Source organism: Mesoplodon mirus (genome assembly GCF_964341445.2).
Source record: "Mesoplodon mirus genome assembly, chromosome: 2".
NCBI lineage: Eukaryota > Metazoa > Chordata > Mammalia > Artiodactyla > Ziphiidae > Mesoplodon > Mesoplodon mirus.
In genome coordinates this window covers 225186931-225203934 of record NC_138977.1, presented here as the reverse complement: position 1 = coordinate 225203934, position 17004 = coordinate 225186931, and the positions used below count along the sequence as shown (strand labels likewise).

At 41.8% G+C, this 17004-nt stretch overlaps 1 protein-coding gene across 1 annotated transcript in view; it reads left to right on the top strand.

Moving 5' to 3' along the window:
- ADAM12 (ADAM metallopeptidase domain 12) overlaps positions 1-17004 on the top strand; it is a 397973-nt gene that overhangs the window by 114582 nt on the left and 266387 nt on the right. Inside the window, exon 3 of the mRNA XM_082637797.1 lies at positions 6756-6829. Within this exon, the coding sequence (XP_082493923.1) occupies positions 6756-6829 (74 nt within the window). The remainder of the gene's footprint in view (positions 1-6755; positions 6830-17004) is intronic.

Below are 17004 nucleotides of genomic sequence, written 5' to 3'. Positions count from 1 at the left end.
AGTAAAATGGGAAATAAGATCACTTTTAAGATTCCTTTATTGTTGTTATAATAGTGCTCGTAAGTAACAGATAGCAGAGAAAATAATTTACATTGTTATAGGATATCACTTAAGAGGTTATTGTGACTAAAAATGTTATTAACAATAAATAAATAAATAATAAAGGCAGCCCAATGGATAATACTGAAAAGAAAAAAAAACTGTAGCTAATCAAAATATCACTTTTTAAAAATGTGTTCATCATCGGATGAATGGATAAAGAAGATGTGGCACATATATACAATGGAATATTACTCAGCCATAAAAAGAAACGAAATTGAGCTATTTGTAATGAGGTGGATGGACCTAGAGTCTGTCATACAGAGTGAAGTAAGTCAGAAGGAGAAAGACAAATACCGTATGCTAACATACATATGGAATTTAAGAAAAAAAAAATGTCATGAAGAACCTAGGGGTAAGACAGGAATAAAGACACAGACCTACTAGAGAATGGACTTGAGGATATGGGGAGGGGGAAGGGTAAGCTGTGACAAAGCGAGAGAGTGGCATGGACATATATACACTACCAAATGTAAAATAGATAACTAGTGGGAAGCAGCTGCATAGCACGGGGAGATCAGCTCGGTGCTTTGTGACCACCTAGAGGGGTGGGATAGGGAGGGTGGGAGGGAGGGAGACGCAAGAGGGAAGAGATATGGGAACATATGTATATGTATAACTGATTGACTTTGTTATAAAGCAGAAACTAACACACCATTGTAAAGCAATTATACTGCAATAAAGATGTAAAAAAAAAAGTGTTTATATTTCCAGTTAAGTGGGATGTGCTGGGCAAGTACATTGTGGGAAACTTTAGAAAGAGCACAGAGCAGCTGAGGGTCCGAGTGATGGGCAGTGGTGTCTGGCCAGAGCCTTACTTGGCAGACCTCCCTGGGCAAACCATTTGGGGGAGCCTGCCCACACTCATTTCCACGAGGAACTTACAAGGAGTGAGGCCTCAGAAGAAACTAAACCTGCCCTGATCAGGGACTTCTAACTTCCAGAACTGTGAGGAAATAAATTTCTGATAGTTAAGCTACCCAGTCTGAGATATTTTCTTATGACCGCCTTAGCAAATGAATACAGGGGGTTTCTAAGATTCTGGTAATATTTTGACTTTTCAGCCGGGTGGTAGGTACCCTGATGATTATTTTATTCTTGTTTTTTAACTTGTACTTACACATTTTATATACTCTTTTGGATATACTTTTGCCAATTGGAAAACTAGAATTATAATGACATTTCTAGCCTATTGATAAGCATTTAATTGACTTATTCAGCAAATGCAGTTCTTTAAGCATTCAATAAAGGACACGGTTTCATTAGGGCAATCAACGTCTCATTTTTAAAAAGGAAGGCTGTATTTAACCAACACTAGTTCATCATCTCCAGTGTCTAAAAATCAAAAGAAAATGGAATGAATACATGCTTTTAAACTAAGAAATCTAATGCAATGAGTGGTTTTGAGTTAAAATAGCTCTCTGTTCTCCTTCTCCATTGATTTCTTCTATACCATTCAGATCTCAAGTAAAATTTACAGATAAAGCTCTTTCTACCACCCTGGGGGAAAATGTATTCATTTGAAATATGTTAACATTAGAACGTTCTAACAGCTCCCGTAGGGACTTTATGTAGAATTAGTACCAATGTTCATGTTCAAGCCAGCTGAATTTTTCATGGGGAAAAAACGTGCTGCAAATATTTCATTTTTATTCACAAATATAATTGCCAGGATTTATCTTTAAAATAGTGATGTGTAAGAAAAAAACAAAAGAAAATAGTGATGTGTGTGTCCATATCTTAGTCTAACACAATTTGTAATTAAAGTAACTTTTCACACATATACATAAAACACATACAAATAAACAGACATATTCATACATATGCTCTTTGGACACATCTTGACAGAACACTGAGATGTATTTTAGTTCTAATATTTTGTAAGCATAATTAATAATCTTGTTTTTCTAAGATATAATTAATGAGTACAAATTGCAGACCCTGGGGGCTTCCCTGGTGGCGCAGAGGTTGAGAGTCCGCCTGCTGATGCAGGGGACGCGGGTTCGTGCCCCGGTCCGGGAGGATCCCGCATGCCGTGGAGCAGCTGGGCCCGTGAGCCATGGCCGCTGAGCCTGCGCGTCCGGAGCCTGTGCTCCGCAACGGGAGAGGCCACAACAGTGAGAGGCCCGCATACCAAAAAAAAAAAAAAAAAAAAAATTGCAGGCCCTGGAGAGAACATTCTTATATGTGTTTGTAATTAAATTCAAGTGTCAGAAAATATAGGTAAATTTAGGTAAACGGACTCAAAAGCAAATCCAGGGCTGAGAAACACTTTTGTACGCTATATTAAAATCAAAAGAAGTGATGTGTGTTTAGGAATAGTGATATTGAATTTAAAAGTTCAGCAAACACTCAGAAACCTGTACAATTGTTACAAACACCAGACATTATCAAAAATATAACAAGTAAAATTGTGGTTTTCACTAGATCACTGATGTTTGTATAGTCATTTGCTAGAATGAATCCATAAAAAACAAGATATGTTTAAACTCAGAAAATATACTTAAGCATCTTATGTATATGGAAATACAACAGTTTAACTCTCAAGCTTAAGTAACCACTTAAAAAATAATATCACCCGTCAATTAAAATTGAGAAGAGCTCTCTTAAAGGACATTTTTTAAAAATCCAGTTTGGGTTTGCACTTAATTCTATCCCCTGAAGGCACCAATATTAAAAATAGTCTAGTTCTGGGCAGCTATTGGATGATGCCAGTTTTCGGTCTTTATTACTGACTCAGGCATGTCCAATGAAGATGGAAATTTCTGTGAACTTGCTGTGAAGATGGAAATGTTCCATGTCTGGGCTGTCTAGCAGAGGTACCTACTAACTACGTGTTGCTTTAGAGCCTTGAAATGTGTCCACTGAAACTGATGAACTGATTTTTAATCTTTATTTTATTTTAATTAATTTAAATTTCAATAGCCATATGTATTAGACATGGGAAACTACAGAGAGCCATTCCAAGGGCTGACCTAAAAATAAAGTGAGTAGTGTTTCACGCTATGTGACTCTACCCCAGTTATATGGCATTAGTTAATGCAACTTGTGACATTTTCCCAAAACTCATGTGACCCAACAACTCATGTTGTTGCAGGTTTTGTTTCAATTTTGTTTCCTCTTAACTCATTATTTTAAGGTTGGCTGTTGGAACTTACAATCCACTTTTCTCTTAAAACATAGTAGCGTGTGGTTTGTTAATTCACAGTAGAGTTGAAATGCTGTGTTGTGAAAAAAGTCCCTTGTGCTCTGGAGCTATAATAGTGTCTTTCAAATATGGACTGTTAGAGAACTACGTATAAACGTACTCTTCTATCTCTTATTCAAGCATAAGACCAAACCATCTTGCAAAGCAAAGGCAAACAAAACCAATACACTGAAGTCGGCAGCACTGATTTAATGCAGGTGATGATGTTTGAACAAGGCTGACACGCCACTTGCAGCACCAGGGCAAGGCTACCCGGGAGGTGCAGGTGACCTGGACTTTGTGCTGCCAGTTTCGTCCTGACCCGTCTCTCCTCCAATGTGCACTTTATAAGCTGCTAAGGAACCTTTATTTCCGCACTGGGCTGTGATGGCATTTGGCCCTTGCTTAGCTTGGCTGCATCATTTGTGAATTAAACCCTCCTCTGCCCTTCTCACATCAGCCTAGATAGTCAAGCTGTCCTGCCCGGCCCCGACCTGAGCACAGCAGCCATGGTGAGCTGGGTCAGGGCGGGCGTGGTCAGGCTGCGTGAACTCTCTTTCCACATCATCAGAATGAAAACACAGCATTCATTTTTAAAAATAAACATTAGGGCTTCCCTGGTGGCGCAGTGCTTGAGAGTCTGCCTGCCAGTGCAGGGGACACGGGTTCGTGCCCCGATCCGGGAGGATCCCACATGCCGTGGAGTGGCTGGGCCCATGAGCCATGGCCGCTGAGCCTGTGCGTCCGGGGCCTGTGCTCCGCAATGGGAGAGGCCACAACAGTGAGAGACCCGCGTACCGCAAAAAATAAAATAAAATAAAATAAACATTAAAAATTTTAAGTTCTTTTGGAGAGAAATGTGAAACCTCCATTTGAACATGCTGGCTGGTGGCGGCGTTGGGGGGAGTTGGAATTGACTGTCCACCCCCAGAATCACTGAGGATGCCCAGGGAAAGGGGAAGCAAATGAAGAGCTTCATAGAATAACTTTAGGATGGCACATCAATTTTGACTGGGGTAAGGACTCTGAATCATTGACTTGGGCTCAGCAAGAGAGAGTGTGGCGTGTTCCACCACCCCGTTTTAAGTGGGAGAGTACCTGGGGTAGGGGTGTGGGTTTAGGGACACTGCCACGTGGCTGCATTCCCAGGGCAGGGCAAGAAACTTGTTGGGATTTCTGGGGCAGAACAAAGAATATAGGTTCCTGCCCCCAACTGACAGCTGGGCACACACAGACTAGGGTTTCCTGGGGCCCAGAGGAGAGGAGGAAGATGGCGTCTGCCTAACAAGAGGGAGAAGAGGTTGGTAGAGTTGTTTGCCCTGTTCATTGACTGATTCTCTCCTTCACCAAATATTAATTGAGCTTCTATTATTTGTCTGGCACCTTCGTGGGTATAATAAACAAGTGGACCCACAAGTCAACATACTGAATTTTAATGAGCAGGAAGGGAGTTCTTCCTTACAAGGAGGAAAAGGGCAGGAGACTGGGAGAAAGACTACCTGGGGAGAGGTGGATGTCGTTAGACTGGGGAGTGAGGTAAGGCTTCTTTGGGTCATCGACATTTAAGCTGATACCGAGTAGCAGAGTTGGGAGAAAGCATTCCAGGCAGAGGGAACAGCCTGTGCGAAGACTCAGAGATATGAAGGAGCTTGGTGTGTTTGAGGAGCGGGTGAGGTCAGTGTGGCTTAGAGCTGGGTGAGCAAGGAGGAGAGCAACGCAGGTGGGTATGGAGGGACATGAAGGTCAGGCCATTTAGGAGCTATAGCCCACATTGAAGAGTTGGCATATTCACTGGGGAGAACAGTATGGAGTTTTCTCAAAAAACTCTAAAAATAGAACTACCCTATAATCCTGCAATTCCATTCCTTGTTATATATCCAGAAAAAACAAAAACATGAATTCAAAAAGAGAGATGCACCCCAGTGTTCATAGCATAGCACAGCAGCATTATTTACAAAGCCAAGATATGGAAGCAACCTAAGTGTCCATCAGTAGATGAATGCCAAAAGAAGATGTGAGATATGTATATATGTGTGTATATATATACATATATATATACACACATGCACATATGTACGTATGGGTGTGTGTGTGTGTATACACACAATGGAATACTACTCAGCCATAAAAAATAATGAAAATTTTGTTATTTGCAGCAACAGGGATGGATTTGAAGGGCATAATGCCAAGTGAAATAAGTCAGACAGAGAAAGACAAATACTGTATGATATCACTTATTTGTGGAATCTAAAAAATACAACAAAATAGTGAATATAACAAAAAAGAGAGCAGACTCACAGATACAGAGAACAAACTAATGGTTACCAGTGGGGAGAGGGAGGTGGGGAGGGGCAACATAGGTGTAGGGGATTAAGAGGTACAAACTATTAGGTATAAAATAAGCTATGAGGATATATTGTACAACATAGGGAATATAGCCAATGTTTTATAATAACTACAAATGGAGTATAACCTTTAAAAATTGTGAATCACTGTACTGTATACCTGTAACTTATATAATATTGTACTTCAACTATACTTCAATAAATATTTTTTTAAAAAGAGTTGGCATATTATCATCAGTGCAATGGAACATCAGTGCAGGCTTGTCATGACCAGGGGTAGGTGGATGAGGTTGAGTTTTTAAAATATCCTCCCATAGGGCTTCCCTGGTGGCGCAGTGGTTGAGAGTCCGCCTGCCTGTGCCGGGGACAAGGGTTCGTGCCCCGGTCCGGGAAGATCCCACATGCTGCGGAGCAGCTAAGCCCGTGAGCCATGGCCGCTGCTCCTGCGCGTCAGGAGCCTGTGCTCCGCAACGGAAGAGGCCACAAGAGTGAGAGGCCCGCGTACCGCAAAAATAAATAAATAAATAAATAAAATAAAATAAAATAAAATATCCTCCCATTGCCATTGGGGGATGAATGGGAGGAAAGCACAGGTCGATGTGGAGGGACCGGGGTAGAAGGGTTTTGCAGCATCCCCATGAGAGATGATTGTGGCTTGATCCAGAGCAAGGTGGAGAGATGTCAGACCCAGACAACAGGAGCTGTGTTTTGGAGGGCGACTCAATAAGACCTCTTCATGGATCAGATGGAGTTGTTGAGGGAGAAGGACTTCAAATTTCTGACATGAGCAGTTGGGGAAATGAAAGTGCCTTCTCTAGAAACAGCAAAACCAAGGAAGGAGTCGATTATGGGAGATGGAAGTTGAGTCAAGAAGGATCCCAAGGGTACATGGCCCAAGGAAAGGAGTGCAGAGGCCAGGAATGCAGGTGTGTCAGTACCATCTGGGAGGGTGATGCGTTTTCCAGACTCTCATCCTGCTTGTTTTGATCTCCTCTACTCAGGATCTCAGAATGGTCCCGGGAAGAAAATGTATTTTTCTCTCCCTCCCTTGACTATGCCTACAGAGCATATTCAGATACTGAAGGGAAATGATCTTCAACTGACTTCTCTCATTTATCTTTCAGAATCATCCAGGAGTCTTGAATTTTCGAATACAACTGGAAAGCAAAGAACTGGTTGTAAATCTGGAAAGAAACAAGTAAGTCGAGTTAATTCCTTTTTATGACACGATAGGAGAAAGTTACAACATGGGGACTGGAGAGTGCTGTGTAATTGATGTTGGCATTTAGAGACACAGAACTAAATGTGTAGATTCATAATCCAAATTTGGATGTGAGGCTGGAATTAACTTCAAAATATGATCCAATGGAAAAATAAAGAATTTTATTTTATCACTCTAAAAGAGAACTTTCTAGCTCAGCAGGTTTTTCTCATAGTTCTGATGTTTCTTGTTTTTTCAGAGCCTGATGTTTCAGGGATAGAATTTAAGCATCCTCTGTTCTGTTCCAATAACAGTGTTCCATAATTAGTTGACTTTTGGCAGTTCCTGGGTTATATAAGGAGAAACAGCTTCAAATGGGTAGAAGCTCTTTTTTCCTTGGGAAATACCAAGAGTTTATTTTATCTTTCAGACCTTGTCTCCAGTGGTATGAAGTATTTATTTTATCTTTTTACTTAAAAATTTGACCCTTTTTTTTGCAAAATTATATATATTTTCAGAAAATGGTATTATATATTTTTTTTCTGTAGCACATGGATGTTATTACATATTTTGTATGCCTTCCCAGGAGAAAACTGTGCCTGGTTCAAGGCACAAGTAAAAATAACCCATATTCTTGTCATCCTTTATACTGTGGCTCTCTCCATGGGTTCCTCAGACCTAAAGGACCCCTTACTATTCTAATTCATTAGTACCAGCAAAGAATCGAGCTCTCCTAATAAGCAATCTGTATTTAAAGATATAAGTTCCCAAGTCATGCTTGATTCAAAATTGGAGTTTCTGTCTTCCAGAATTACTGGTCCCTGTTTCTCACCCATCAGTGAAATGCTGATTTATTGCTGAAATGACAGTGTAGATAAGACAGCTTCACTGAAATGAGTTCTGCCAGAGATACTGAGTCACAAAAACCTGACTCAACATCTCTATGTAAACGAGTCAGCTTACTTACTTATACTTACTTTGGTTTGAGGGTCCTGAGCAAACCAGGTGAACGGGATCATGAATGGCCAATTCTCACCTTCAGTATCTGACATTATGGCCAACAGCAATTATTAAAAAATAGGTTTTAAAATGCATATGAATATATATTAAATATATATTTTAAATGAGTATATGTAAAATAGCATGACCTGCTTCTTGGGGGCCTGCAGCCTGCCTCTTTGCATTTCTTGCATGTTTCTCCCTCACCATTAGATGGATTAAAAGCTTTTATGAGCAGTAAATAATGTGTTCTTAGCTTTTCTTGTGACTTGGTGATCTTAAACTAGAGGTTCAGGAATACATCTTGGATAATCAGGGGGCTGAACGGAAACCTGAATATTGCTTTTGATATGTTTCTCTTAGCAAAGTATATTTTTTCATGCTCTTTTTTTTCATGTAAGAATATCATAGGACATTTACATTTTCGTACACTGCTGTTTGTATGAGGTTTTGAAAATATCTCAGTGGACGAAACTTGGTATCCCTTGAAAGAGCAAAAGAAAATCAGGCTTCTGGTCGTGATGCATTTCCTCGAGGGGGTTTTAGGATTGGCAGCTGGATTTGGGAAGTGTCTTTATTGCGACTGTTCTTATTGTTAGCCTGTTGGAGGAATGTGGTAAATGGCATGAATGAGACTGATCCTGGACCTTTACGTGATATTAGGGCTGCAGGTGGAGGAATGGAAATTGACTTAATAAAAACCTTAAGTTATTTGTTTTCACTCTAAAAGGAATATGTGCCCAATGCAGAAAATTGAAAACTGTAGGGAAAAAAATCAAGAGTCCCCACCCCCGCAAAAAGTACCCCTACCACCAAACACAACGTTGGTTGGCATTTTGGTGAATGTTCATGTAGATTTATTTTTCCTTGTAGAAAAGGCTTTGCTTCTTTTGTCTTCCTAGTTGATACTGTAGTCTGTGTGTAATAGGATATCCTACTTCTTCATTTAGCTTTATAATGACATCCTTTTCCATACAGAAATGCATTTCTTCGAGCCCCTCTGGTTCTCTGAGTCTGTAAAGTGGGTTAATGGTCTTATTCATGGTTCCCTTTGAAAATGATTTACCTTCCATTAAGGCGGGTAGTATAGTGCATGCTGACTACTAGGCAGTGGCTAATTTGTATAAAAGATCATTTTAAAAGGTACCTTAATTTGCTCACTTCCAATTCTGGGCCTTTCACAAAATAATCTCAAAATTAGAAAAGTTGTAAACTTAAAACTATCTCTTCTTGGTTTATTTCTTTTCCCAACTTCACTGGCAAAGCATGTTTTAGAAAAGTATGTGGAGATGGTTTAATGTGTTCCTATAACATTTTATAGCTTTTTAAAAATTATCCTACTTATACTCATTGTGGAAATTTCATTCTGTTAAAAATGACATTTTCAAAATTAGAGCATGGTAATATGACTATGTTAATAATCCACTTCCAATCCATTTCTCCCAGTTACTTCAGTATAACAAATTTTTGAAGACGGTGACATGTCTGTTCCATAAGCACTTCACTTTTGAAAGGATGAATACCAAAAAATTCTGCAACTTTATAGGTAGAATGAAATGCTTGTATGCTACTGGTTGTTTGTCAGGCACAAAAGGTAATCAACCCATCCAAAATTAAAAATTAAAATAGAATTTTTAATTTGCATAGCCTTTGGCCCAGTAGATCCAATTGGAGAATTTATCCAAATGAAGCTATAAGAACCCAAAGATAGATGTACAAGGAAGCAGGATAAATGTAAATATTTAACAACCAACAGAACAGAGAGCCCGACCAGTCTGAAGGTCACCTGGTCGGTACCCTGCTTCAGAGCCTAGGGGGCGAATCAGCCCTGTGTTCAAGGAGGTTCATTGCAGAAAGTTTTACCTAAAATACGTCAATAGGAGATCGATTAAATAAGTTACGACTCAGCTATGAAATAATACTACACAGTAGTACATCTAAAGATGATGATGGAGATTTTTATTACTGTAAATAGCATTGATAATATGACCAGTGTGAAGGGCATGTTGGATAGTAGTTTACATGGCATTCAGTTTTTATCTTAAAATTATACTCATGTACATGTATGCTAGAAAGATTTGGACAACATTTACTTTCTTTATTAATGCTTTACAACAAGAAAATATTACTGTTAAAATAAGGAAAATTTTTATTTATTTATTTATTTATTTATTTATTTTGTGGTACGCGGGCCTCTCACTGTTGTGGCCTCTCCCGTTGCGGAGCACAGGCTCCGGACGCGCAGGCTCAGCGGCCATGGCTCACGGGCCCAGCCGCTCCGCGGCATGTGGGATCTTCCCGGACCAGGGCACGAACCCGTGTCCCCTGCGTCGGCAGGCGGACTCTCAACCACTGCGCCACCAGGGAAGCCCAGAAAATTTTTATTTTGAAGGAAAAAAAAGCTGCTCTAAAAACTTGAAAATGGTTGTAATGAAGAACGTTGAAGTATTTACTATTCATAAAAAGAAATGAGGGGCTTCCCTCGTGGCGCACTGGTTGAGAGGCTGCCTGCCGATGCAGGGGACACGGGTTCGTGCCCCGGTCCGGGAAGATCCCACATGCCGTGGAGCGGCGGGGCCCGTGAGCCATGGCCACTGAGCCTGCGCGTCCAGAGCCTGTGCTCCGCCACGGGAGAGGCCACAGCAGTGAGAGGCCGGCGTACCGCCAAAAAAAAAAAAAAAAAAAAAAGAAAGAAAGAAAGAAATGAGGATCTTGGAGAGAGAGGATATATGTATATGTATAACTGACGTACTTTGCTGTCCACCTGAAACTAACACAAGATTGTATAGCAACTATACTTCAATAAAAAAAAAATTTTTTAATGGTGGATGTTAGAAAGGCCCCCAGCAACTTTCCAAGGGCTAAAAAGCTCTACCCATGGACTATATCCAGAAATCTATTTTAATTAAAAACCTGCTTTAAAATCATAACCAATATAAAGGTGTCTTCAGTGCTTTCAATCATAAAAATCATCACGTAAAGCAAATGCAAAAAGAGAGTCACCTAAGTAACCCCACTCCAAAACTCTTCGTGTGTAAACCAATTCTTCATGAAATGGGGCTGAATTTGTATTACATGGTTGTTTCAGGGAATCTATTTTATTTGCCTTCTAGCATCTCTAATTTGTGTAGAGATCAGATGCTGTTCATTTAAAATCTGTTTGTAGAGCCATAATTGAATGTTTAAAGAAACTCAAAGCTTCCCTGGAGAAGCATTTTTCATGATGTTGCTGTCTGCCTATGGAACTGCGGGGACCAGCTTTACAAGTTCCATAACTCTCCTGGATCCCCATGGATACGCAGGCCATTTCTTAAACAGGTTCTCTGTGCAACTGCATCTTTGATCAAAATGCTTTATTGGACAGGCTGGCCAGCTTAGACATCCGTTTTTCCGGTTTAGGATAATTAAAACTGATGGCGGTACATCATTCCCACCGAGCTTTCTGTTTTCAAGCCCTGTCCATCACTGGTTGAAGGCAATTGCCGGGGGAAGTCCACAGCCCACTTGATTTATATTTGGGGCGTCTCTGAGCTAGAAGAACTTTGGCACTGACTTTTCTTCTGTCTGGAATAATCCCAGACATCTCTTAAGGGGCCACTCTAATTAATATTCACTCCAGAGCAGTTGCAGAAAGGAGCATTTTAAATTTGTCAAACATGGGCATAAATATTTGAGAAGGCATTTGTTGGACAGTATCTCAGAATATCATGATGTAGGGTAGAGAAATGCAGCCAGTACAGAGGTAGGACTGGGTGGATTAGCAGTTGGCTGAATAACTACCTAGAGGATAGTAATCCATTGTTTAGGTTGAACCAAATCGTGTTGGACAGCTGGACTGAGACTGCTGTCAGTGGCTGTAGGACAGTGTACAAGATCTCATCCTGGCCCACAATTTTGTCAGCCCATCGCTATGAAGACGTAAAAGGTGTGCTGATCACATTTCTTGGCAACGCAAAGCTGGCGGGGGATAACTGTGCTCTCCATGGCAGAATCTGGATTATGGAGATTTCAGCAGTTTGGATCAATGGGCCAAAACTAACAAGATGAGATTTAATGGGGATAAATGTAAAGTCCTATTCTTGGGTTAACAAAAAAATAAACATTGTTAAGTGCAGGAGGAAATTGACTAGTAGTTCTTGCGAATGAGACGTGAAAATTCAATGTGAGCCCCTGAGGCCATGCGGCTGCTGAAAGGTGGCTGCTACCTGGGTGTGCGCAGGTTCCTGAGGTGGGTCCTGGACTGGAGAGGCCACCATTCAGCTGTGCATGACCCCGGTCAGGCCACATGCAGAACCCTGACCCCTGCGCTGTTTCAAGCACGATGTTTGAAAGCTGCCTGCCAGCGTTCTCGCCCCCACTATTGGACTTGCATCACCTCTCCCACCAGCTAGGGAGGTCCTCAAGGTCAGGGGGACAGGGTCTTTACTTCCCCCTCCATCCCCTTCCTTGTGGCCTGGCCTGTGGTGGGCGCTCTCTGAGCCCTTAGCAAAGAGTGAAAGATGGGACGTGGATGGCCTGGATCAGGCCAGGAGTGAGTCAGCAGGAGGTTAAAGGTCTGTCCTGGGTGGTGAGAGAAACTACCTATTCAAGGAGAAAGCTTCTGGAGAGAATGCTGGGGCTGGAGTCAGGAAGCCAGGTTCAGAAACCCAGCTTTGCTTCCAGCAACAAGATGCTTACATTTTCTCTGTTTCCTCATCTGCAAAATGGAGTAAAAGTCTGTGTACAGTCAGTGCCAAGAGGTTAGAGCTCATGTTCTTTTTGATGATCAGGTTTGAATGACTCAATGACGTATTCTTGCGGACCCAGTGATATGAGTTATTTCACCCAATTGTATCCTTGGCTTCACTGTAACTGTGTCCTGTTTTAAATGTACTAAATTAATAGGGATCAGGTTATGACTAATCTATACCCGTAAGTCTTGATGCTGGTCGAACATCTAATTCTGACAAGAGCTGGAAAGGATTCGTGTGCTAATCCTTTGGGTTCCTGTTGTTGTCATGGTCTTAACTTCACCATCTTGACATCCTCAGGAATTAGAATTTTTAAATCTTTGTTCGCGTGCAGAATGCTGTTTCTTTCCATTTCTACTCTTCCAGAGGAAGCCTCACCTGCCTGTCAGAGCTTCCAGCTTTAACTTGCCTGCTGGTTCTAATTATTGACTAAACTATTGAAGGTAAAACTGTATTATAGAAACTTTACTATCTCATCTTATCTTTTTATCTCTCAACTTCCCTTCCACCATTCACAAATCTTATCAGTCTTTATTAATTCAAATGATTCCTAATGTTCATCAACAATAAACCAATGAGACCATTTCTCTTTTTACTTAGTCATTTACCCACAAACATTTATTTTTTTAAATTTATTTTATTCAAGTATAGTTGATTTACAGTGTGGTGTTAATCTCTATTGTACGGCAAAGTGATTCAGTTATACATATATATACATTCTTTTTCATATTCCTTTCCATTATGGTTTATCACAGGATATTGAATATAGTTCCCTGTGCTATACAGTAGCGCCTTGCTGTTTATCCATTCTCTATATAATAGTTTGCGTCTGCTAAACTCAAACTCCCAATAAATCCCTCCCTCAACCTCCTCCCCCTTGGCAACCACAAGTTTGTTCTCTATGTCTGTGGATCTGTTTCGGTTTCATAGATAAGTTCATTTGTGTCATATTTTAGATTCCACATATGAGTGATATCATATGGTATTTGTTGTTCTCTTTCTGACTTACTTCACTTATATGATAATCTCTAGTTGCATCCATGTTGCTGCAAATGGCATTATTTCGTTCTTTTTTATGGCTGAATAATATCCCATTGTATATATGTAGCACATCGTCTTTATCCATTCATCTGTTGATGGACATTTAGATTGTTTCCATGTCCTGGCTATTGTAAATAGTGCTGCTATGAACATAGGGGTGCATGTATCTTTTTGAATTATCGTTTTGTCCAGATATATGCCCAGGAGTGGGATTGCAGGATCATATGGCAGCTCTATTTTCAACACAAACATTTATTTCATACCGGACACTACAGTTGGCACTGGAGATAGAGTCATCAACAAGGTAAAGTCCTTGTCCTCTCGGAGGTCAGTCAAAGAGCCCAACGCTAAACAGGTCATCACAGGACAATACTGAATGAGAGTGGTGCTGAGAGCTAAAAAGACAAGCAGGAGGCCCAGCCTGGTTCAGGAAGGAACCATGCAGAGGAGCAGCATTTAAGCTTTACGTGAACAGGGGTGAGCCAGGTAAAGGAGGGCAGAGCGTAGAGGGTTCTAGAGAGAAGGATGTGCATACGGAAAGTTCCCAAAAGCAGGGGAAGGAGCGTTGAAGTGTTTCAGAAATGAAGGTCCGTGTGCTGGTGAGCAAGAGGGAGATGGGGAGAGAAGAGTGAAAACCAGTCCATGTGGGACCTTGGGCTCCACGATAAGACCTTGTATTTTCTCCTAAGAACCATGGTGCCTCATGGAAGCAAGGCCTGTAAGCAGGGCACTGACTCTCATAGAAGGGAATAGATGAGAATGTTCTGGACAGAGAATGGACAGAAATTGACGGGCAGTCGAATGTATGGTGTAATATGGAAAGGAAGATGTCAGGGATAATTCTTATACATGAAATGCTGGAAGAACAGTGATGCTCTTTGACCAGAAGAGAGAACCCTAGGAAAGGACCAAGAACTTGCCATTTGAGCAGGGGTCAGGGACACAAAGATATGGATCGTGGTGGTCATGGTCCTCCGAGTCTTGGGGGAAGGTGGACATTTGGGCCTCACAGAATCCACTCTGGAGGTGACCTGTGGAGTGTTCTCATGTGGACCTGGACAGGGCATTTCTTTGGGATCCATGGATGTTTGCAGCAGTGGCTGGGGCTCTGAGCTGGAGAGCATGAGCCTGCGGTGGGTAGAACATCACGGCCACGTTGGCCGTGGCCTTGAGAGTATCTGAATAGCCATCACAGCCTCAGGCAGTGTCACTGCTTCCTGCATTTTCCAGGCGGGAGCCAGGTGGGGTGAGCCTGTGGCCTCTGGGCTCACTTCCAAGCCCAGTTCTGTGTCCTTCTTGTGATCTGTCTCCATGCAGTGGGTCTGCCCCTCCACCAGGACCACGCACAGACTCTTACTGTCCTTCAAGTCTGGGGCATTTGAGGGGACCACCAGCATCATGACCACCTGGGGAGCTGATTCCAAAGACAGATGCCTGGCTCTGCTTCTCTCTATTGAACCAGCATCCCCAGTGATAGGGCCTGTATTCCGTATTCCTCAAGGAGCTACATTCGTGCTTTAATTAGAGAGCCATTGGCCTCACGAAGCTATTTAAATTAATCTTAAAAGATTAAAACTTTAGTTCCTTGGTGACACTAGCCATGGTTCAAATGCTCTGTAATCACATTTGGCTATAGGAATGTTTCCATCATTGCAAGAGGGTCTGTCGGACATCGCTGGGATTGGCAGGAAACACCAGCTGGCCAGCTCCTCCCAGTTTGGGGTCTTGGCTGACGCATGGCCAGTGGGAATGTTCTTTCCTACAGGGAGTCACACACTTCTTCAGGTTGCCTAATTCCTGCAGCTTAATAAGCTTCATCCCTCACTGTAGGGAATTGGGCTGTACCAGAGGGGTCACCTCTACACCTTGTTGAAGGTGGGAAAGGATGGGAGAAAATTCTCTAAGCATGACTGTAGACTGATGGAATTGACGCCAGCTACACGGACATCAGTGATCTTGTAACTAGACCAAACTCCTTCCGATTTCAGTTACAATCTCTCAGTCTGAACATTTAAGGTCTTTCTAATTGGGCTAAATTTTGTTCCCCAGATAAGAACTAAATTCCCTTGAGCTTCCCTCCTCATGGCAGTCTTTGAAGTTATACAGACACTGGAAAAGGTCAGAACACCATTTTTAGAGTTTTTGTTCTTCAACCTGACAACTTTAAAGAGCCTAAAGCAGTTAAGATCAACCTTTTCAAAACGGTGCCCCTCTGGGTGCCAATTTGAGAGCGTGGCAGCCTTGAGCACCTTCTGTGTAGTTAGAAGGACTTGAAAAGGGCATTTGATGTGGAAGTGGGTCTCCATGTTTAATTACGTCACTTGTCGTCTTTCACTTCTTGTGCTGTGGGTGTATGATTTTCTGATGAAAACCCTGCTGTGTCCTCGGGGTTCCTCTCCAGAACTGCATCCCAGATGGATAATAACGGCTGTCCTGACCATTTCCAGATGGACTCTGGTGGCCTAGGGGAGAGCTGATGCTGGCTTTGTGGTTGTCATTTCACTGTCCCCTTCCCTGCCGGGTGGCCAGGGGTGATTGTGTGCAGGTGCTATACAGGCTGGTGTATTTATGGCAAGTCTCTTGCCTTTTTCTAGTTGTCATGTCCTCAACAGAAAGACCACGATGCTTCTGTTTGTGTGACATAATGATTCTTCATTGATCACATGAGACAATAAATAAAACTAACCCTGCAGAGAGCTTGAAACACTTTGCTTTGGTTTGATTACTACATCTAAGTCTTTTTTTTTAATATATAGGTTCCTGGTTCCTTTTTTTTTTAATTCTTGCAGTTGACATCTTGTAATCCTTGTGAGTGAAACCAGGTTGCTTGCCCAGTAGAATTTTCCACATTCTTGATTGTGCTGATTTCATCCCCATGGTGTCATCTCACCCATTCCTTTGTCCCCTGTGTTTTCTGTTAACCAGTAGTTAGAGCTACAGCCTTGAGCAGATTCAGGTTCTGGTTTCTTGGCAGGACTATGTCATGAGGGATGCTGCATCCTTTTCTTGCATCACATCAGGAGTTCTGTGACCTCTGCTTGTCTCTTTTTTGAGATGTTGGATGGATCTCTGGGTTCAGGGATCATTCTAATGCTTCCATTATAAAGCTCCGCACCAACCTTTAGCTGCCGGAGTCAGTGGCCAGTAACAATGAATGCCTAGATCAGTTCTCTGTTTCGGTCTAGCAAAGGGGGTGATGTTCTTATTCTATTGTTCCTTCATTTGTTAGCTGGAATTCTTCTAGAGGAGAACTTTTCCCCATCAACTCTTGGTTTACCCCGAGGTCCGAGGTAAAAGGCAGGATGCTCTTTTGGGAACACCACTAATCATTGCTCTGCCTTTGCCTGTTGGTAGTCACTGTATTCCCCAAATGTAGCACCTCACTCTTGGGGGTTCATTCCA